Genomic DNA, 21270 nt, shown 5'->3' on the forward strand with positions numbered 1-21270 from the left:
AGTCAGGAGAAAATCCAGTGGAGTTTGCTGAAACGTGGCAGCAAGCCATGCAACTCAAGTGCCCACTCGGCACGCCTGCGCTGAAGCCGGCCCTGGAGGGACGTGAGTTATATGGCACTAAATCAGTCTCACATCCAGCTGACTTCCAGCTTCTTGTCTGTAGTCAGCACAGACATTCAAGCAGTTAACGCTGTGGCTGTCTGCATGAGTTGCAGTCAATGCCTTTACTTTAGAAACCCAAAGAGGACAGACTCAAGTTTGCGTGGGTTTTATTAGGAGACATAACATTTCAACAGATAAAGAAAAATCAATGCTTTTATTCATTGTGAGTGAAAAGCGCTTATTTCAGCTTTTTGCCTCAACTCAAAAGGAGTAAAGATTCTTGTGCTTGAGGTCGATTCTGAACACGTTATCCAAATTAGTAAACTAGTATGAAATGAAATTGTGTGAGACTGTAAATGGGCATATTTACTTTTAAGACACTTGTCATTTAGTGCCTGGTCTGATACATTTAATGTCTGATAAATTATATGTTGTGGTTACTGCAATGAAACTGGCATTGGCACTAAAGGCTAATCCAAACTTAAATGTCAAAGACAAGCTCAATTTAAAACCGCACAACTTTATTCAGGACATCGTGAAAGAAATCAGCTTAACAGCAAATTTACAAAGATTTTAATTAAAAAGGGGTAAAAACAGAAAAAGAAGTCACAGACGAATGATCTTTTTTACATCCTGACGGTATGTTTTCTTCTTCTGGTCATCTGTTCCGTCTCGCTGTCATTCTATTACATTATCTGCTTTTCTGTCTCTGTTTTTGCTCATGGATGACAGGCGGATGGATGGTGGTGTGGTTGGTCGGTCGCCCATGCCAGGCTCCATGATTCACTTTAGCCTTTTTTTCTGTGTTTGGCCCCTGGTTACCATGGTGGTGACATTGGCTGTGGGTTCTGGAGATAGGACATCACAACTGCTGAGATGGACAACCTAAAAACAAAAACAAACATAAAGAGAATAAAATATTAATTGCATAATTTCACTTTCATGTCAAGTTGAAGGTGAACTGTTTAAGTTTTTGGTAAACCTAAATTTACAGAGTTTTTGCAAAACTGTTTTTGGTTCCTGGCAGACATATAATGTTTTGGTTCTAAAGAGTCTTTGATTATTAAGTGTACTTTTTTCCCTTTTACTTTACAATCTTTAACTTGATTCTAATGATCAAATAGGATATTTTGCTTACAAGTTAGCATATCATAAAATACTGCAGTTGAGAACAGCCATTATTAGGACTCAAACTTTTACAAATGAGCTTCTGTTTTATCCAAATTCATCCAGATAAATGAAGGTAGATTCATCGGGTCACCTTAATGACTCACCTGCCCTTTACAGTTTATTTATCCTACATAAGCCTTTGTCAAATGACAACAGGGTTACTTGAATCCTATCTTGGCTTTTGCCCAATATCCCAAAACTGGCCTTGAACAAGCTTCTACACACACGGCTGGTGTGTCCAGTTCATCCGCTGACATTATTTGCTGAGCCAAACATTTTTTTTTGCCACTAAGCTATGAGTACATTTAGCTCGTCTTTAACACAACCTCATCGAGACAATGGACAAAGTTTTCCTTTATTGTAAATCTGTCTGTGAAGGCCTGATTTAGTGCCCTTTTTATAAGCTAACGTGTCCTCTAGAGAGGTCATACAGCAAGTTTTTTGGTATATTAAGATTGGCTTGTCTGAAGCCTCAGTGCCAGGCAGAATCGAGATCTTCTGCAGCTGGCCTAATACTAGATTCTGATATAAACAAAGCTAAAAACTTACCACTAAAAACTTGCACTTTTAGCTCAAAATAGCAGGCTAAAGCAATCTGTCTGCAAAGTATACCCTCTTTTCTTATCAGTAAGAGTTGCAAAGGAGGAAAACTGGACCGGTTTGTCCACAGTCATGGTTTTTAAGCAGATTCTGGAAGATGAGTAAACCCTTTCTAGAATGCTAGACATAACAATACAGTATTGTATGTAAAGCTTTGGTCTCATTTGTTGCTTGTGTACAACCCTTAAAGCTCAACAGAAAAATGAAAGAGAGCTGTAAAATGTTATTTAACATTGGTATTGGTTAAAGATTTGGAATGAAAGCAGTAATGAACAGTTTAAGCCAAAATATGTTCAATTAACCTCTTATACATATAAATACACACACAAACACACATGTCATATTTAGTTTTAGATCGCAAACATACGTGAAGCTGAGTACTCACATAAAGCTGCTCATCATCTGTTTGGTGTCTTCTGAGCTTCGTGAGTTGGCAAAACTGATGAAAGAGCAATAAACTGCGATCCAGGCGCACCACTTCAGCTGAAACACAAACACACATTTCAGCTTTGTGTGGATCCAAACGTTTCCTGTGATCTGATAAGCTTACAGAAAACTAAGACACCAAAACAGTTCTTGAAATGGGGCATAAGACGGTGCTCTCAGTGTGCAATCCTTTGTTTAGGGACAAATATATCTGGAGAAATACATATTTCTAAATTCTGGTTTTATTATCTCATTGTTTTCTGACTTGACTAGTTTAAATGGGTTGAAACTTATTTTTACATAAACTACTAAAAATATAACAAGTAAATTAATACTTTGTAAATATTTGTATTTATATGTGATTAGTAAAGAAACTAAACATACATTTACAAAGTTGTAAGATTAACAACAATTGTTCTTTACACACCATTTTAGTGATGGTGTCTAAATATTTTGGCTTACCCCTTAAACACAAATAATTACTGAGCATATCCTTTGACAATCCCCCACCCACACCTCCACACAAAACAGACAAAGGACGTCAAATCCAAATATTTCCCTCTATTATTCAGATCAAAAGACAAGTTGATAAAAGCACATATCTACCACTGAACTGTGTGCCAAAGTATGCTGCTGTGTGGCGATAGTTTATTGTGTCCTTTGTGCTGAAAGTCAGCAGCTGTCCTTGAGCCCGTTATTTCAAAGGTGAGTTTACCTTTAATCATCTAAATGGACTGATTAGAATGGACCAAGGTCACCCCCTTTGGGGGCAGCATGTTTCATATAAACACATAAGCACACACAGAAGTAGAGGGCAGAGGAGACAGGGCAAAAAGCACAAAGGGTTAAGGTGAAGATGTGCGTGTATTTAACCTTGAGCATCAGACCACACATGCTGAAGATCATGCCAAGCAGGTTCATGTAGTCAGGAGTAGGGTCCTCTAGTGTGGGATTGGTCTCTGTGCTGGGGGGCTTGTACCTGAAACAACAAATATTTATAAGCACCAAACAGGAAATGTAATTGGTATACAATCCATTCTGTAAAAGTCCTATTACCCCATGTTGAAAAACTAATTTCATAAATATGCCAAGCAGTTGAAAGTCATACTTAAACAATATGGGCATTAAATAGATCTGCTGTGATTATCGTTAGTCTTTATAGTTGAGTTTAATATTTACTCAACTTTGTTCCTGACATCAACAAGGACTGACGGCTCACGAAGAAAAAATCCAAATGACTGACTCGCTGACAAAAATAGGATGTTATTAATTAAACTTGCTTAGAGGTAAACGGTTTGAGTCAAGCCCAAATCACCGACCGAGTACCACATATTAATTGATAATAACCAATTATAGTGCCTTTTAATTATTATAGTGCTTTTGCCTGAAAGGTAAGTCCTAATCACAACTAATCCCATTGGAGAACTCTCTGACAAGCAAGGTTAGCTTAGGCTGCTAACTGCTATTCGCTAAAGTTTGTTTCCTGAAACAAAAGAAACATACCTTAAAATCTTATTTTGCCTCCTCGGATCTGCTATGTTGTTGGAAGACATATTAGGGCACAATATTCTCCTGTTGGAAAGTAACGGGAAGAAAATTAAACTCGAGCGACCGATCCACAGCTGATCGGCCTTTTTGGAAAGGGAAAAGATGGGGTCAGGCAAATATTTCCGGTAAATTTAAAAATAAAAGCTCAACGCGTCATTAAGACGTGGGTTACTATGAAGAAAACCGCTGTTGAACTTTTATTTTGACAGGAACATTTGATCCCAGCATGCATTGCGTGCCAGTGCTAGCCTTTAGCGTGCTATCATTTAGCAAACGAAAATAAAGAGGAAACTGATAGTTTAAAATACGTGAATTAAATTATTGTGTTAATGTAGTTCTAGCTGCACAACAAATATCAACATATCCGTCCTGGAAATGTTTCTCCAATAAATAGGTTAAAGTATGTAAACTAATTTCCTAGCATTTTTTTTTCTTTCAAAAAGTTTTCAAACGTTGTAATTTGCACAAGTTGAGAAACCTATCTGCTGAAAAGGAAAGTTAACGCGGATCAGATCAGATGGAGTTTGATGTCTGTGAATGATTATGATGTCTTGTTTCTGTACACAGGTAACGTGATGGCGTTTCCTCAACCCAAACCTCAGGCTCCACAGCTGCCTCAGCATCTCCTCAGGACCATTGACTGCAAGCAAGGGGCTGTCAGGGCTGTTCGCTTTAATGGTAAAACTCACCCCAAAACTAAAGAACATGAGAAAAACATGTTTATTTTCATATACATTTTGCTTCTAAGGTGCCAGACTTGTAAACATTTTCCTTAAATTCATTTAATTTATGAAAATGATTTTGACCAGTTATTGTTTTTAAGCCCTCTGATGTTTAGGAAGTTTTTATTTCTTTAATTGTTGTCTGTTTTTATTATTATTATTATTTTCACTCCATCCATTGTACCAGGCCATTTTCAGAGAGATAAAAAAGTGAGAGGCCTAAAAACCTGAACAGCAAATAGTTAGTATCTTAAAGTCACATTTTTAAGCAATAAGCATAAAAAAAAACATAATAAAAGGCTACACCCAACCCTGGGAGATGCATCCCACTTCAGTAGTGTCGAAAGATATTTAAAATTAAATCTTGGCTATGTTGTTCAACACCAGATTGGCCTTTAGTTAAGTGCTTTTTAAAAAATGTTAAAATAAGTCATAGATCAACCAGAAGAGGCTTCACCATCATCCCTTTTCCCCTCCTAAAACAAACAAACACAAAACATTCCTTTGAAAATGGAAAAACTGGACTGAAATGACTGAAAATGTGTCCAAAGTCCATTTAAATTTGTTGTGAGCCAGTTCAAGGATCAACAGTAATTGTATATGTTTATACACTTATTTGATCTAAGCATGCAGTGTGAACCCTGCAATGAGTCGTCACTCTTGTTTTTCTCTATACTTTTATCAGCTGATGGAAACTACGTGTTATCCTGCGGCAGTGACAAATCCTTAAAGTTGTGGAGTGTGAACCGAGGGACCTTCCTGAAGACGTACAGCGGCCATGGTTACGAGGTTCTGGATGCTGATGGGTAAGAAAACCGCCACAATTCACTTCACAGTTTCTCAAAAGTACTAATTGCCTACACATGATGGAGAAAGCTGAATTCATCCACTCATTTCCTGTACTTGATTTGTATCTCAGGGGAGATGAATTTGGTTGGTGACTTAATTTAAGATAAAACTGTTTGCCAGGCTTCCACTAAAAGTTACTGCTAACAGCATCCTTTTGAACTACATGCTTTATTTATTATTTATTTATCTTGGAACATATCTGCATAAACTGAAGCAACATCCAGGCCTTTCCTCCTTGCGTGGATTAATGGCCCTTTTTTCTCATTGTCTGCTTCCACAGTTCTTATGACAACAGCCAGCTTTGCTCCTGCAGCTCTGACAAGACGGTGATTCTGTGGGATGTTGCCACAGGTCAGGTCACACGCAAGCTCCGAGGACACGCTGGGGTTAGTATATAGTATTAGTATTTAATATTTTAAAGGCCTTGGATGTGACATGTTTGTTGGAAATGAATAGTTTCTTTGTTCTTGTGTATCTCGGTGTGTTATCTGTTTCATCTATTATTAATTTTTTTTTTTGTTCAAAATGTTGTCTTTTTCTAGAAAGTTAACTGTGTGCAGTTCAACGAGGAGGCAACAGTGATATTATCTGGTGAGTTAATGAATTGAAAATGTCTCAAGTACACTCTTGTACTACTACTTTTAAAAATATTTTTAGTTGTATTATTTATTTACTTAATCTCAGTCAAGAGTTTATTGTTCTTTATGTTCTATTTCTTATGATATAACGTTCAGTAATATTAAGTTATTTTACTGTTAACCTTCCAGGTTTATATTTATTATGCTATTTTCTCTGTTCTTATGTGAATGAATTTTGTGTTTTATGTGTTTGTGTGTTTGTTCTCTCATCGTCCAGGGTCCATAGACGGGAGAGTGCGGTGCTGGGACACAAGATCAAGAAAATTCGAGCCCATCCAGATTCTAGATGAGGCTCGGGACAGCATCAGCAGCATCAAGGTTGCTCAACATGAGCTGCTTACTGGGTAACACGGACATGATTTCTACCTTTTTAGACAAAAAATAATTCATAGGCAGGAGTTGTGTTCATCATCAGTATATCTGTAACTTGTACCCTGCTCATTTTAATCATGATAGTTTAAAAATGCAATTTATCTCTAGGTTTTGTTATTCAATTTATCACCTGTCTGTTAAATATGTTGTTGCGGCAGTTTTTTAAAAGGATCTTGTGTTTAGGTCAGTGGACGGCAGAGTGAGGCGCTACGACCTGAGAATGGGACAGCTTCATGTAGACTTCATCAGCAGTTAGTAATCTTTATTTTTTAATAGCTGTTGTTGCATTTGCTTTAGAGGCAGCAAAAGTAACACCAGAAATGCAGGACCTGATAAATTGTGTTTGTGTCTGTGCGTTCCAGGTCCTATTACCTGTGTGTGTTTTAGTCAAGATGGTCAGTGCACCCTGAGCTCCAGTTTAGACTCATCAGTGCGACTTTTCGACAAGAGCACCGGGGAAATGCTGGGAGAGTGAGTGCTAGTTCAGTTTTCATTACCTCCTCACATTACAGGCAACAAATGCAAAAAACCTTTGTTTTGCCAGGCAATTTTTCCTCTTAATATAAAATATAAAACTGACTTGTATGAGCACTACTTTACTGATAGCTTCACACACCATAAAGCGTTTATTCTCTTTAGTTTGGTCAGCTGTAATCTACAGAACTTTCCCGTGTACACAAGTGGTGTGTATAAGTATTTGCACATGCAGACATACCTTTGGAAAGTTACAATTCAAAGCATTTTACAGTAGCGTGACCACAGCAGGCAACTCACCTTTAAAGCCTTCTGACAAATTTGGGAAAATGTGGTGTTATTTAATTGACAAGTGTCTTTATAGTTTTTTTATATGCTTATGTAGGTATACAGGACACAAAATGAAGGGCTACAAACTTGACTGCTGCCTGTCCAGTAAAGACACACACGTCTTGAGCTGCTCAGAAGATGGACATGTGTATTGCTGGGACCTTGTGGAGGTAAATCTGCATTTTGTCTTGAATAGAAAACTCTTCTGGTGCATAAGTCTTTTTGTTTAAATTTTATGACACAACACGGCATAAGATTTGATTCCTAATAGCACTTTATTTCAAAATCTGAGTTTTTAGACTAGCTTGTTATTGTCTCTCTTTCTTCCAGGGGTCTTTGTCCCTAAAGCTACCAGTGGGGAAAGGAGTTGTCCAGTCATTGTCCTTCCACCCCACAGAGACCTGCCTCCTCACAGCCATGGAGGGACGAGTTCAGGTGTGGGGGACAGAGCCCGAGGAGGAAAAGGATGATGCTATGACCTAATAGTGACAGTGAAATGAGACTTGAATTTTGAGAGGACTTTAATTTCTGTTAGGCAAGTAGGATATTTCCTACTTGATCAAACTGATGTGTTTCATGTTAGCTTGACATGATCCTACTGCTGTATTCAGGTTCAGGGTCTGTACATGTGACGGGATTACTGAAGGTTTGCTTCTGGAGTCAGCAGGAAAAAAAACAAAGTTCAAGCATTTCCAGCAGACTCTCAATCCTGCTAAACATGGCATGTTAGATAACGTGTGGTTTTCATAAAAAGGTCACGAGCCTGAACTTCTTTGTGATTTTTCTTTTTTATTTGGGCAAGAAAAAATACACACAATCCCATACCGATCAGTGTTTCCTTGCTTGTTTTGGATCAGTCAGAAATGTAATATTAACAAAACAAAGTACTGAATCAAAAGGTATGAAAGGCTCGGCTTGTGTATTTGACTGTCAGCGGCCAAAATTATTTGTTAAAAAGTTGTCTTAATTACAGCTACGTTTTGAGACGTATGTCAGTAGGCCTTTATGGTTGTTCATTTTACAAAGATTTAGTTCTTTAGAGACAAAAGCTAATTCTTAATACACCCATTAATATAATTAATAAAAAGAGAAGAAAAAAGTGCTTTAGTCAACACAGGTTCAGAGTTCATGATATGGATTTGAATTTAAAATCAATTTATTAACCCGCATTTTATTTACTAAAATTTAAAAAGTGTGTATGTGAAAACCTTTATACATTTTGATGCAAACAATAAACAAGACTGCCATTAAAACCACATCATATATTTTGTATTTGTCCTTTAATAATACCCCAATTAAAATGTTCAGTATTTTTACAAGTTTACTCTCATCATGATCCGTACTTGGAATGAACATAGAAAAATGCACATTGCAAAATAAGTTAATCAGCGAGACAAACAAAATGAAATATTAAATAAATAAATAACTTGTCATACATAAATACATTTCTGGAATGGCTGCATCATTAAATGTCTCGGTTGTGAAGACCTTCGTTCATCAGCGCTTGACAAACCAAAACGATGTATCTATCGATATCACAAAAATTACAATAAAGTTTTTAAATAAATACATCATTTGTTCAAATTTCTTCTTAAATTCCTCTTTGAGATGCTTTGTTAGGACATCAAACTTTAGAACAAAGCAAAGTCAACTGTTAAGAGCTTTTCTTTGTGGGAAAAAGTGTTTAAAAAAGCTCAAATCTATTCCCACTGTAAATGTTTTAAGCAAACACCAAAAGCTCTTTTTAATATCATTTACCTGTTTTAAGACAAACAGCGTTGGTGAAGTTTTTACCCAAACATGGCAGAGGAAATAGCTTCTGTTCTTTTTCAGTTTGGCATTAGTGAATTCGACAGACATGCCCTTTTTATAAGTTTGGCTTCACCATAATATTTTACACCTGTGCTCCTTCACCTCCTGGCTTTTATCCATCCACGTTCAGCCCACGCAGCCACAGCCTGCTGCTGAGAGCTTCTCCACTTTGTGCCAGCGGTGGGAATTATCGAGGAAGGCCATGTCCTCGTGGTGCGTGGGCCGGCAGCAGGGCGCATTGTGCCACAGCTGTCCGGGCGCTGGGTGGGGGAGCAACCCGCTGAGCCGCAGATTGGTGAGCGACAGGTCATGGTTGGAGCGAGCATGAGGGCACGTCCCGCTGCAGTACTTAAATAAGACCGTTTCATCCGAGTCGTAGCCCAAGCCCAGGTCCCGAACCTGCAGCAGCATGGAACGCAGGCCACAGTGAGAGTCAGGAGATGAGCGTCGAGTCCGGACTGGGATTTGAATGATGGGAGCAGAAGACGTCCCAACTCCTGAGGCTTCGGTTTGGTCGTCTTCTTCTTCAGCTAAATATCTGCTTCCTTTGTCCTCATCTGGAGACGAGGAGGTTTCCTGTTTCTGACCTGGAAAAGAGAAAGTTACACATGTCATAAGTCAAATTACAGATATATTTACATCGTTCTGGAAGCAGCAGGTCGTGACCCCCTCACTTAAGCTGTCACTTACTAATCAGTGATCTTAGCCAGTGGCCTTCTCCCTTCTGGATGCAGAAAAGAATCACAGCAACCTTCAACAGGGACCTCATGGCTGAGAGTCTGCTCTTTGAGCTGTCCTGCAAAATCAACCAGACACGTTTGTGCATGTACGTCTGAGTGTCTGCAGGTGCGAGTGATGCTTAAGATGCAGACGAGTTACAACCTCCAATATATAGCCCTCTGAGATGAAGAGGGGGGTGAGGGGGGAGACAGACACTACCCTTTGCTTGCCAACTGACTATCCCACTCACCTGAGGCTGACAGCGAGCGGAGGAGGGCAGGCGAGCGCTTGACCCAGAATGTGTCCTGTTGGGATTATCTAATTGATGTAAATCACTGCTTCATTGTAGAGTTTCACACAGATGTTTTCCAAAAGAAGCTGGCCCCTCACAGTATGGTTTTCCCAAAGGTCTGGAGTTCTTAAGAGCTGCTGAAGTGTGGACAGTGAGCGTGTCTGACACATGAATCAGCCTGACAGGCAGACAGACGCGTACGCTCACGAGCAGAACGGAAATAACACACAACTATGAAAACGATTCATAATGCTAATCTTAAAAGCAGTGTGGTAAAATGCTAGTTATTGTGGCATTAACACAGGTCCCTTGTTACATTGTTTTTTGTCATTAATACCATTCTACATGTTACATTAAAGGTCAACGCTTAAAAAGAAAGAGTTTATGACTAAAACAACCCATTCCACAATGGGTGACTTGCCTTAAACTGGCCCATAAATTGAGTTTTTCAGTCTGTGGCCGGCATGTAGACTATGTAAAATATGCATTATGCAACAATTATAGGGCCCACATAGACAATAAATAGAGTTTAGGCATATATATATATATATATATATATATATATATATATATATACACTACTTCTGGAAGTTTCATTTAGACTTAGTCAAACAAAAAGTAAAAAAAAAATAGTGAAATGCGGTATTTTAAAATCTGTCATCTTGGAGCAGTTATCCATAACACTTTTCACTTCAAATGTATACAGTGTAAGCTGTACAGGTTTTAAATATAGTTAATATTGTTCGAGTTATATTGCTTCTTATTTCATTGTTTTTGTATTGGGTGTCATTTACATTTTTCAAACAATTATATTGGTATTTATCACAGGAAATTAATACAGAGTAAAAAAAACTTGCATAAAATGGCTGCGAAATTTAAAGATTAGTACTAAATGTAGCTTATATCTTGTTGACCTGTTGGTCTGTATATGTGTAATCCTTTTGAAGTGCACAATCTGTGCAGCGTACACAGAACCATGATTAACTCAGACGATCAAAACCCTAGTCATAGAAAGTTTCAGCTTCCACTGTAAGCAAGCACATAAAGAAGCAAAGGGCCTGACACATTCCTTCCATCGCTCAGGTAGACAGAGAGATTTAGGAAGAATGAAAGATGAAAAGACTGGGGGAAACCAAAGAAGGTGATGGGAGAAATACAGTGGACATAAAGCAGTCATTCTGGATTATGGTCTGCGGAACTAGTCTGGAATTCATCATCGTCAGACAGGAATGGGAGGAATGTAGCATCACTTTCTGTAAGAGTGAGAGAAATGGAAAAGTGTTGACTTTATGCTTTGGTCATTCCAGCTAGATCTGATCTTACTGTCTGAAACAAATCTAGAAAATCAGCATTTGAACGTGTATCATCTGGATTTACAGAACTACTGTAAAAAAAAACCCAATAAATTTAAAAGTAGCAACCCTTGAAGGAATGCATATTGCTTGCCACCTTGCATGCCAAGGTTTTAAACAATGATGTTGCACAATCTGGTAGTGCACGAAGTACGTAATGGGAATGTCTCGGACATTACCTCACCAGATTTTAGCACATTATCTGTAAAATATATTGAGTTAAAGCCACTTTTGCATTTGTTAAGGTGGCCATCTTGAATCAGACTGACTCCAAAAGTTAATCTATTGTAGGTGATTGCTTTCTGTGAGTTTTATTAAAATCCATCCAGTGGTTTCAGATATTTCGCTAACAGAAACACACAATTATGTGGGTGTCTTGGTGCAGTCTGCAGGGTTTGCTTGGAAGAACTTTATTCACTGCACCTTTCTGTTGCTCTGACATCAAGTTCATTTTTCGCTGTGTTGCCAGGACAGGCTTCTGGCCTCCTCCTTCATGGGAGACAATGCTCGTTGTGGTCTTCATCTCATAGCCAAACATTCCTCAGATCACTGTTTTTGTGTGTAACAGCGTATTGGTTTCTCTGATGGTGCGGGAGGTGCTCTGTCACTTAGCCTTGGAAAAGCCTAAACCATAAGTGTTGTCAACATCTTCAGTCTCAGGTTAGCTGGCCTTGTGTTCAGTTGCTCAGGTCTTGGTACTCATTCTCATAAGGTGTGGATTATGATATAGGATACTCTTCCATCAGGAAAACATCTGATGTAGGTTAATCTGGTTGATGTCCAAGAAGGAACGATTTAATTTGTGTTTCTCACTCATTATATACCGAGAATGTTATGACTGGAACTCAAAGCACTGATCTTCTACTCCAGAGGTTGGCGACATTACCACTTCACCAACCTGAAAAATTTATTTTAGTTGAAGACCTCTTCCTTCTATTATCAACTTCTTGTACTCATAGTTTAGTAACGCTGCTATACGTCCTAAATGTTTTAAATCTTCTGATTTTTCTAAAGGACCAATGCAGTTATTTTGCCTTCTGGTCTATGTGGGTTTCTGTTTTCACATAAATGTCTCCACTGTTCGGTTTTTAACTGTTCTTTTTTTGTTGTTGTTCTCCCTGTCACTCACCTCAACATCTCTGGATGCATAGCACATTTAATGTGTCATGAAATAGGATAGACAATAAAAATAAATTTATAGAATGGTGCAGAACATTCTGAGAGTCTGTTTTTGGAAATACCCACCCAATACATCCTCTACTTTGCTCAACTGTAAGTGCTGCTGTCCTGAATTGAACAATAAAATATGAACTTTAGACCGCTTATTTTTTTCCTCATCGTTAATTAATAGTGTACATTTGCACAGTCTTACTGTAACTACAACAAAATGCACATTTAAGAAACAGTTGTGGGTTTTCATTTTTTCCCCAAATCAACTTCCCTGTTTAAGAAAAAAAAAGGTGTGCAGTTGTGGCTATTTGAGAATGCACTGCTGTCAGTTTGTGTTTCAGCTTAGCCAGCCTGCCAAGTTATGACCCCCAGACTGCGTTAAATGTGATTTGAGTTAAAAGAAAACCTGAAAAGTGCAGGTAAAAATCAACCTGAAGAGAAAAAGGTGCATTCCATTAGAGATTGATGGTTTCAAGAATAAAGGTGAAAAGTATTGCACACCCTTTGAAAAATACCCATGAACAGGCAATACTACCACAATTGCTACATACTTCTAATTGCAGTATTTCTGTGAGCAATCACTGTTTCTGCAGAAACATCCATAAGGTGAATGAGCTCCACATGATGCATTCTGGTGTCATCAGTCCGGCAGCCATGCAGGAATTTGTAAAAAGCAGTGAATATTTACAGGAAATGTCAAAGTGAAATTCTATAAATACGAACTGAAGGAGGAACTGAGCATTCTTGGCTAAGCTGGTCGGACAGTCAGCCCATATAGGGCTCGTCTGAACCAAGTGGCAAGAATGTAGGGAATAGCCTTCCAGTAAGTGGAAATATTCAGCGAGGACTTAACCTTGGAATCTCAAACTTGCACGGAGTGATTCCTATTTATGCTGTAAATCAGTTGCTCTGAGCTGAGATGCTCGATCGTTTTGTCACGAAGCGCAGGTTCCCCTCCACCCCCAGCTTCTCCGAAGAACAGATGATCTGACAAACACACCTATGCTCTGGATGGAGATGCTACTTTGTTCGAAGAATGAGACATCAGTTGCAGACTACAATCAAGTTATGGAGCAAACATTAGATGTGTCAATTATGACTGATAAACTTAAAAAGTAGAGAAAATTGATCAGACGAATGTGAATAAAATTCAATGCATTCACTGTTTGGAACGTCAAGAAAGACTTCTGATGGAGGCTAACAGCTTCTCAAAAGAGCAGATTTTTAGCAAAAATACCCACTAAATATTTATTGTAGTTCAAGAATGTATTATATTACCAATTCTTCTTTTAATGTGTCCCTTTTCAATAAGTCCATTACACACACATCTTACACAATCAGTGTTAAGGTAAGGACCATAATGCTACAAGTTCTGCAGTTAGGAATATGCAGTGACAAAATAAAAATAAATGTCTGAGCTAAAGTTTAAAAACTCATAATGTAGCATTAATCTGAGCTGTTATGGCATTAGAAGATTGAGCACTTTAGATAGTAATAAAACAAGGTTCCTTAGGTGACCACATTTTCCACATCAGTTACCTTTGGCTTTCCTCAGGAATCCTCTGATTCACTGTAATTAAATCCTGTTGCCCGTAAGGCCTGACAACTCAAATACTTTCCCCAGTCCCGCTTTAAATAAATCTCTTTAAAGCCTCTGTTTACAGTCAAAAACTAAAATCAAAATGCAGACCGAAAATTCGAAAACAAATAAACATCACAAAAAGAAACCACAACAGCTAAAAAAACTACAAAAAAAAAGGCCACTGTTGATATTGAAGCTGATCCATAAATCAAATTTATGATCAACGGGACATAAGACTGTAAGGCAGAAAGAAGTTTGTTTTTGAAAGTTTTCAAAATTAAACAAAAAAACAACTAGTATATTGACTGCAGTAGATGTTTTAAGCCATGCAAACAAAATGAGACATTTCCCTGACTAAATTAAAAAAAATCACCTCAGATGTCCCCCCCCCCCCGGTTGGTTATTTCTTTTAAATTAAATTAAAAGAGTATCGAACTTATCTTGCTGCTGGTGTATATCCAAATATTCATTTTAGCTGTAATTAGTTATTTGATTCTTAACAAAATAATAATTTCACACCATTGTTGTGTGCAGGTCTGCATGCATACAGAACTTTCAGCCCCTACTGTGCAGTTTATGCTCATGTAAACCAGGTATTTGGAGTCATTTTTGTACAATGTACGTAGATAAAGAGGTGTCGACCAACTACAGTTTCTGAGTGAAACTCAAAGGTGTCAGACTTGGCTGTTGCATGAATATTGTTGATTTTAGGTGGAAAAAAATCATATGTATTTTATCAAGTTTTCAGATATCTGAGAAACTTTATTAAAAGTTTAAATAAAAATCTTTTTTTTTAATGTGACAAGTTCTGTTCTGGACACTGTTATTCTTTAAATATATTTGAAATAATGCTCCAATAAAAAAAAAAATAAAAAAATTTCTCCAAGACAATATACCAGTTTGTTAAATTAAGAGAATAGAAAAAACTGCAAGCCAGAATCTATTTATTGCTGTTTTTATGGCAAACCATTTTACTTTTTTCATTTCAGATTTTACAGTGACAAACACGTTCTGGGTGTCCATCATTTTCCCCCAGTGGGAGCTGAGATAAAGTCCAGCCTTCTGTAACAGCAAAAGGCAAAGAGAGAACAAAACAAAAACAATGCAGTCATTGGCTCCAGAAAACTTGTTGTCAGCAACACATTTTCTCCATATACAAATACATCATCTCTTTTTTTTCTGAATCCACTTTAACAAGGACTGTAAATACAGGTAATAAAAAACTCCCTTCAGTATAAGAAATAATACTGAACACATGAACTTCAGTGCTTTTACTTGCAATCATGACTTAACTTCAGCTTTACACTGTTAAAGGCGCAGTTAGAGCATTAGTGAGTTCATGTGCGTTCACAGCAGGACTGCACAACAAAGACGTGTCCTGCAGGAGGGACACCAACTCAACAGGATCAGGCTGGTCTGGTTTCTCTTGGGAGATCGCTGGCTGGGAATCTGGCTTCCAGTTCTTCTTGTAGACCATTTTCTTTGTTTCACTGTAGCCGCTTAAGCGAGAAGCAAGCGATCTTTTTAAGGCGGGCCTCTTCAGCTTCTTTCTGTCTGGGTCGTGGACGACGCTGTGCCTCTGGAGGCTGCATTTCATAGCAAATGCCTTCCCACAGCCATCGTGGGTGCAGACAAACTGGCGCAAGTCCTCGTGGAAGGAGCGGACGTGACTCTGCAGGTTGAAGACGGTGGTGTACGACTTGTCACAGCCATCCCTGGGACACTTGAAGACCACTCTCATCTCGGAGTGGACCTGCTGGTGCTGCTGCAAGAACCAGGAGTCTCTGAAATCCTTGTTGCACTGATCACACTTGACAACTTGCCTGTGGAGCTCCTTCCTGTGCTTCAGTAACTCTGTCCAGGTCCTCCCTGTGAAGGTGCAACCCTCCTCCTGGCAGGGGTATCCCTTGTGCACCTTCTCGTGTCTCTTCAGTTTACTGGGGAAGGCGAATCGCATGTGGCAGCCTTCATAAGTGCACTGGTAAGGAGGCAGCTGCGCGTGCTGCTCACACATGTGGGACTTCAGCTGCTTGTTTTTCCTGAACTCAAGTCCGCAGCCGTCGTATTTGCAGACGTACTTCTTGCAGCCCTGGCTGTGGATGCGGCTGGTGTGTCTGCTCAGGTTAGCGTTGGTGGTGAAGGCCTCCGAGCAGCCATCCACGGTGCAGGGAAAAGGCTTCACCCCGGTGTGGCTGAGTTCGTGCCGCGCCAGGTGATACGGGCTGCAGAAGGACTTCCCGCAGCCGTCGCGCTCACAGGAGAACGGCTTCACTCCGGTGTGTTTACACAGATGAGCGTCCAGCTTCCACTGTTTGTTATAAACGGCCGAGCAGCCGGAAAACGAGCAGAAATACCGTCTGAGCGGCTCCCGTTTGGCTTCCATTCCTGAGGCGAAGTCAAAGCCAACCGTAGCGTCGTCCGTAACACGTGTTCAGTCTTCAAGAGCCGGTACTTCCTCCATCCGCTTCAGAGTGACGTCACGTCCGAAGAAGCCTGGAAACAACGTCATTATTCGGCGACACGCCGTTTGTTTTCCTTTTAGCAGTGCAGCTCAAAAGACTATTTGTAAGTATACTTTCTCATTGGCACGCAAAATAAACCTGACCCATCACAACTTGAATTAAGTAATAATTTGTTTTTTTAGTGATTACTATTTATATAAATAGCTTTCATGTTTGCGCACACAGACACTCACACTATTGAGCTAGTTAGCCGTGGCTAACGTTAGCTAACTTGCCCATTTCAGCTTAATTTTGGGTTGTTTTTTTAATGTTAAAGACAAAATAAATTTAAAGATAATGCGTACTCTGAAACCTTATTTAAATCTGAAAGCTACGTTCATTTCTGAATGTCGTAAAGCAAGTTGATTTGTAATGATTTTTTTCTGTTATTATTTGGACATTTTGTTTTTATTCCGCGCACAAATAACACTAGAAACCAAATAAACTCGTAGCGTTGCCTGCATTTATTTTAATACAACTGTTGCAAAGGTGGTAATAACATTTCCCCCTTTTTTCTCTTAGAAAAAGGAAAAAAGGGTATTTCCATTACAAGCTGAGCTTCATTCGTCACTATGGTAAGCAGTGAGCATGTTTTTTAACTGACTTTTAATTCTTATAATAGGAATAATATTTATAGATGTACATCTAAAAAAAAGGACACCCAAATGCATCAGTATTTTATGAAAGAAAATAGATCCTGAACATGCTGTTGAGTCATAAATCATAATTTTCTACTTCTTTTTGATTGAAAGAATATTAATGATATTTTGAAACTCACTTGGTATGATGCTGTGATGATTAGATGATCTTTTAATTTTTATATGCTGTGTGTGTTTGAAAATGTAATATGTGCTCCATTTTCTGTCTGTGTTTTCTTGACAGGGTGAAAGAAAAGGAACAAACAAATACTACCCCCCTGATTTTGACCCAGCCAAGGTATATGTGATGACAAAGACAAATTATAAGTCCAGTTTTTGTGCATTGCTGCAAAATAATACTTTTTACCATTCTGTCTTTAGCATGGCTCCCTCAATGGCTACCATAAAACTCACGCTCTGCGGGAGAGGGCCAGGAAACTGTCCCAGGGCATCCTCATCATCAGGTAAGTACTGGGGTACAGATAAATTAATGATTGGGAAGGGGAATAAAGATGGCACTTCCTTTTCCTGTAGTCCTGCGTATATTGTTGTGAGTCCTTTCACGTTATGTTTAGTTTCTGTATAATTTCTAAACATCATCTTTGTACTGACACATAATGCCTAGAAAAGAAAATAATGCTTATTTATAGGATTTTTATTTGTGCTAATGTTTACCAGATGATATTCAGCCAAAGTGTTTGTATTAACTGTGTATTTGTTCTGTTTGTTAAGGTTTGAAATGCCATACAACATTTGGTGTGATGGCTGCAAAAATCACATCGGCATGGGTAAGTCAATTAAAAATATATATTTTTAGTCTCAGTATCTTTTCATTTGCATAACACGAGTGGTCTGTTTGTTGCAGGGGTTCGTTACAATGCTGAGAAGAAGAAAGTGGGGAACTACTACAGCACGCCAATCTACAGGTAACCAAACAGCAACCAGGAATAGGGTTATTCTTGAAACATTGATTATTCTGAAATCTATGGGGAAACTACAGTATAGTTTTAACACAATAATTTGTTTATGAAACTCTTGAAAAAAACTGTGAAATTTTGAAATGTTTTTGACCCTCCAACCAGGTTTAGGATGAAATGCCACCTGTGTGTCAACTACATCGAGATGCAGACGGATCCAGCGACTTGTGACTACGTTATAGTCAGTGGAGCCCGTAGGAAGGAGGAACGTTGGGACATGGCTGAGAATGAGCAGATCCTCACAACAGGTAAAATGTTTTATCTTTTCTAGTCAGAATTTGATTGGGAGGATTTTTGTTGTTTTAAAAACAACTTGGGGGGGGGGGGGAAACAAACATTTCTTGGTTCCTGAGCAAGAAACATTACAAAACACTTTGCAGAACCTGAATGAGGTTAAAAAGGTGCTATATAGGTGTGGACCATTTACCTTTCTAATCAGTTCAACTTTGCTTCATCTTGGAACAGAACGAACGGAGAAGGAGAAACTGGAGACTGATGCCATGTACAAACTGGACCACGGTGGGAAAGACAAAGAGAAGCTTGCGAAAGCTCTGCCATCTCTCTCTGAGATCCAGGACTACCAGGCAGGCTGGAAGAATGACTTTCAGCTCAACAGTGCCCTCCGCAGGAAGTTCAGAGTAAGATATTGACCTATTGTTAACAACTGTATAAATGCTTCTCAGTAGACCCAGTTTGGTAACAATTAGTCTGTGTGTGTTTTTTGTAATTACTAAGTTTGTACTAAAATTCATGTTTTATTCTTTAAAACACCAAAAATTGTCACATTGTTGCAACGTTATCCATGTAAGTGGTGCTCCAAAAGCTTGCTCAGAAGAGAGGTCTGGTGTTGTTTTTATTTTGACTCTCTGTTTCTTATTTTGCGCTTCATGTTGTCAACAATAATAAAAACATTTTCCTGGGTATTGGTATTGAATTGGAAATTCTAGTATTAGAACAACTCCAGCAGTACAGAACAGTTGCCACAGAAAATGAATCATAATGACCTTAAAACTACATTTTTTACCAGGATAAAAAGTGTCCTTCTGAGTGCAGTAACTTTCAAAGCTTCTAATTTGTTTGCAGATTAGATTTAAGCTGATATTTCTGCTTTTACTTACATTCCAGACAGAAAAGAAAATTCTGGCTGAGCAGGAGGAGAAAGACAACGCTGTAAAGATACGGACAAACCTATCTATACCACTGCTGCCTGAGAAAGAAGAGGACAAAAAACTGGCAGCACTGCTAACTTACCAGACACCTGACTGTAAGCATTGTAATGTTTTCACGCACAGACTTTACTATGGCATGATTTATTCAATATGTTCGTCTTAAAGATAGCTTTTACATTTTACTTAGATAAAAGGAGCACTTGAGCCAAGCCTGAGCAGCTCATGGGTTATCTCAGGCTACTTTACAGTTTTCTCAGCAACGTTTAAGCACTTTTGTTCCATGTGTCTATAAACGGAGCGTAACTTAAATTGTAGTGCTGACTTCCTCATTTTTATTTTTTTTATTCAGCGTATGAGGACAAACAGCACAGCAAGCGGAAAGAGATTGCCTCCCGTTCTTGGTTTAATTTCACCTCGTCACCAGCAGGGGGTGCTGCTGGCAGTCTGCTCCACAAACTCAGCCTGCAGGGGAAAGAAGCAGCTGTGGCCAAAGCCCTGGGCTCCTCACACAGCCCCTTAATCCGCAGACGCACAGGTGAATCTGGAAATAAAAATGAACCCTGCGCGACCGTGACCCGCAGAGACTCTCAACCAGAAGACGGTGCGTGTGATGAAGAAATGGTGAAAGGGACGCAGAAAGACGAAGCCCCATGTACAGGATCGGCACATGAAGGGGAAGAAGAAGAGAAATCTGGCAGTGGTTTGATTAAGGTGCATTCCAGAACCACACAGGAAGTTCACAAAAAACTGTCAAGTGCAACGGACTGTATGAAGGGGAACAAAAACGGAACAAGTTCTGGAGGAGTCACGTCTTTGGTGGCCGATTACAGTGACTCAGATTCAGACTCTACACAGTGACGCTAAATTAAAAACTCTAAATGGGACAGTTTCTATTTCCAGAGGAGGACGTGTTATGGGCTACTTTCAGCATGCTAATAAATAATATTCACGACACCCTCTTCTAAACTAAAACTTTGAGCAGCGCATCAAATTTTCCTTGGTTTCAGATCAGTGTTATCACTGTTGCTTAAATAATTTATTTTGATCTTTTATTTTTGTTTATCCTAAATGGAAACTAAGATCTGATGATAAAACCTTTTGAAATATAAAAGTAAATTTCTGTGCCAAGTACTGAACCTTTTTTTTTTCATTTATTTTATGGATCATACCTATCCACAGCAGAAATCTCTCACATAATATACATTAGTTTTAGAGATCTGATTGTTAAAAAATAGTTCAGCTATGGGTTAAACACATGGTGTTATAAGTCTTTGTGTACTAATAAGAACAATGAAAGCATGCATTGTCCAGATGTATGATTGATAGGACTAAAATTAAAGCATGTAAAAGAGAAGCACATTGCTGCTCAGTTCATATCAAACATCTGAAAATCACTGATGTACTGAAGTGGAAATAAAGAGGAATATACAGCGGCACTATTATGTAAGTATTGTTTTATTTCACTTTATAAAAAAAACTAGAAAAGGTATTTCAGTGTGTTTGTGAAATTTGCTATATTAAGTATTTTTTTCTGTTTTAATAAGTAGATTTTTTTGAAATATTCTTTTAAGCTTCTAAAGATAATTCACATACACAGTAGAGGTAATTAGGAGTACTTAAGGTGAAACATGACTGAAGCAATACGAGTCCTAATATTTGCTTCCTTTTTAAAGAAAGAGTAGTTATGTGGTGTCGATGTAGCAAAAAAAAGGAAAAAATAATTGACCAAATTCTAACTATTTCATAGTTTCTGAAGTTGCACTTTCCGACAGTGTTCTGGTTACCCTTTGGCTGAGTTCAAAGGCTGCGAACGTTTGTTCCCAATT

At 38.6% G+C, this 21270-nt stretch overlaps 5 protein-coding genes across 5 annotated transcripts; 2 read left to right on the forward strand and 3 right to left on the reverse strand.

Annotated features, from left to right (window-relative positions):
* Positions 1–252: 252 nt before the first annotated feature.
* Positions 253–3958, reverse strand: wdr83os (WD repeat domain 83 opposite strand). The gene is made up of 4 exons (XM_017415611.3): positions 3802–3958; positions 3172–3277; positions 2258–2355; positions 253–987 (listed from the first exon to the last, which is right to left on the reverse strand). The coding sequence occupies exons 1-4, from the start codon at positions 3849–3851 to the stop codon at positions 921–923; spliced, it is 321 nt and encodes a 106-aa protein (XP_017271100.1). The 5' UTR covers positions 3852–3958; the 3' UTR covers positions 253–920.
* A 110-nt stretch (positions 3959–4068) lies between these two features.
* wdr83 (WD repeat domain containing 83) lies at positions 4069–8059 on the forward strand. Its single transcript, XM_017419860.3, has 10 exons — positions 4069–4246; positions 4414–4524; positions 5254–5374; positions 5698–5803; positions 5960–6008; positions 6273–6399; positions 6611–6678; positions 6790–6898; positions 7287–7401; positions 7562–8059. Exons 2-10 carry the CDS (start codon positions 4422–4424, stop codon positions 7712–7714), a joined length of 951 nt encoding a protein of 316 aa, XP_017275349.1. The 5' UTR covers positions 4069–4246; positions 4414–4421; the 3' UTR covers positions 7715–8059.
* Positions 8060–8202: 143 nt separating this feature from the next.
* LOC119616868 (persephin) lies at positions 8203–9890 on the reverse strand. Its single transcript, XM_037974574.1, has 2 exons — positions 9734–9890; positions 8203–9630 (listed from the first exon to the last, which is right to left on the reverse strand). Exons 1-2 carry the CDS (start codon positions 9867–9869, stop codon positions 9170–9172), a joined length of 597 nt encoding a protein of 198 aa, XP_037830502.1. The 5' UTR covers positions 9870–9890; the 3' UTR covers positions 8203–9169.
* Positions 9891–15086: 5196 nt separating this feature from the next.
* Positions 15087–16574, reverse strand: gtf3aa (general transcription factor IIIAa). The gene has a single exon (XM_017407049.3). It carries the CDS (start codon positions 16540–16542, stop codon positions 15460–15462), a length of 1083 nt encoding a protein of 360 aa, XP_017262538.1. The 5' UTR covers positions 16543–16574; the 3' UTR covers positions 15087–15459.
* Positions 16575–16601: 27 nt separating this feature from the next.
* Positions 16602–20877, forward strand: ccdc130 (coiled-coil domain containing 130). Its single transcript, XM_017407034.3, has 10 exons — positions 16602–16724; positions 17183–17235; positions 17543–17596; positions 17680–17762; positions 18031–18086; positions 18164–18224; positions 18381–18523; positions 18741–18913; positions 19401–19539; positions 19794–20877. The coding sequence occupies exons 2-10, from the start codon at positions 17233–17235 to the stop codon at positions 20300–20302; spliced, it is 1221 nt and encodes a 406-aa protein (XP_017262523.1). The 5' UTR covers positions 16602–16724; positions 17183–17232; the 3' UTR covers positions 20303–20877.
* The last annotated feature ends 393 nt before the right edge of the window (positions 20878–21270 follow it).

Source organism: Kryptolebias marmoratus, linkage group LG3 (assembly GCF_001649575.2).
Source record: "Kryptolebias marmoratus isolate JLee-2015 linkage group LG3, ASM164957v2, whole genome shotgun sequence".
NCBI classification, from domain to species: domain Eukaryota; kingdom Metazoa; phylum Chordata; class Actinopteri; order Cyprinodontiformes; family Rivulidae; genus Kryptolebias; species Kryptolebias marmoratus.

Bases quoted from the DNA above. Each gene is read 5' to 3' on its own strand.
- wdr83os (XM_017415611.3), bottom strand. From the start codon at position 3,851: ATGTCTTCCAACAACATAGCAGATCCGAGGAGGCAAAATAAGATTTTA. The intron at 3,278-3,801 runs GTATGTTTCTTT...TTGTTGTTTCAG, and splicing joins AGGCAAAATAAGATTTTAAG to GTACAAGCCCCCCAGCACAG. The intron at 2,356-3,171 runs GTTAAATACACG...TTTGTGTTTCAG, and splicing joins TGTGTGGTCTGATGCTCAAG to CTGAAGTGGTGCGCCTGGAT.
- wdr83 (XM_017419860.3), top strand. From the start codon at position 4,422: ATGGCGTTTCCTCAACCCAAACCTCAGGCTCCACAGCTGCCTCAGCAT. The intron at 6,899-7,286 runs GTGAGTGCTAGT...ATGCTTATGTAG, and splicing joins ACCGGGGAAATGCTGGGAGA to GTATACAGGACACAAAATGA. The intron at 7,402-7,561 runs GTAAATCTGCAT...TCTTTCTTCCAG, and splicing joins ATTGCTGGGACCTTGTGGAG to GGGTCTTTGTCCCTAAAGCT.
- LOC119616868 (XM_037974574.1), bottom strand. From the start codon at position 9,869: ATGCACAAACGTGTCTGGTTGATTTTGCAGGACAGCTCAAAGAGCAGA. The intron at 9,631-9,733 runs GTAAGTGACAGC...TCTCTTTTCCAG, and splicing joins CTGGCTAAGATCACTGATTA to GTCAGAAACAGGAAACCTCC.
- gtf3aa (XM_017407049.3), bottom strand. From the start codon at position 16,542: ATGGAAGCCAAACGGGAGCCGCTCAGACGGTATTTCTGCTCGTTTTCC.
- ccdc130 (XM_017407034.3), top strand. The intron at 17,597-17,679 runs GTATATGTGATG...TTCTGTCTTTAG, and splicing joins CTGATTTTGACCCAGCCAAG to CATGGCTCCCTCAATGGCTA. The intron at 17,763-18,030 runs GTAAGTACTGGG...CTGTTTGTTAAG, and splicing joins CAGGGCATCCTCATCATCAG to GTTTGAAATGCCATACAACA.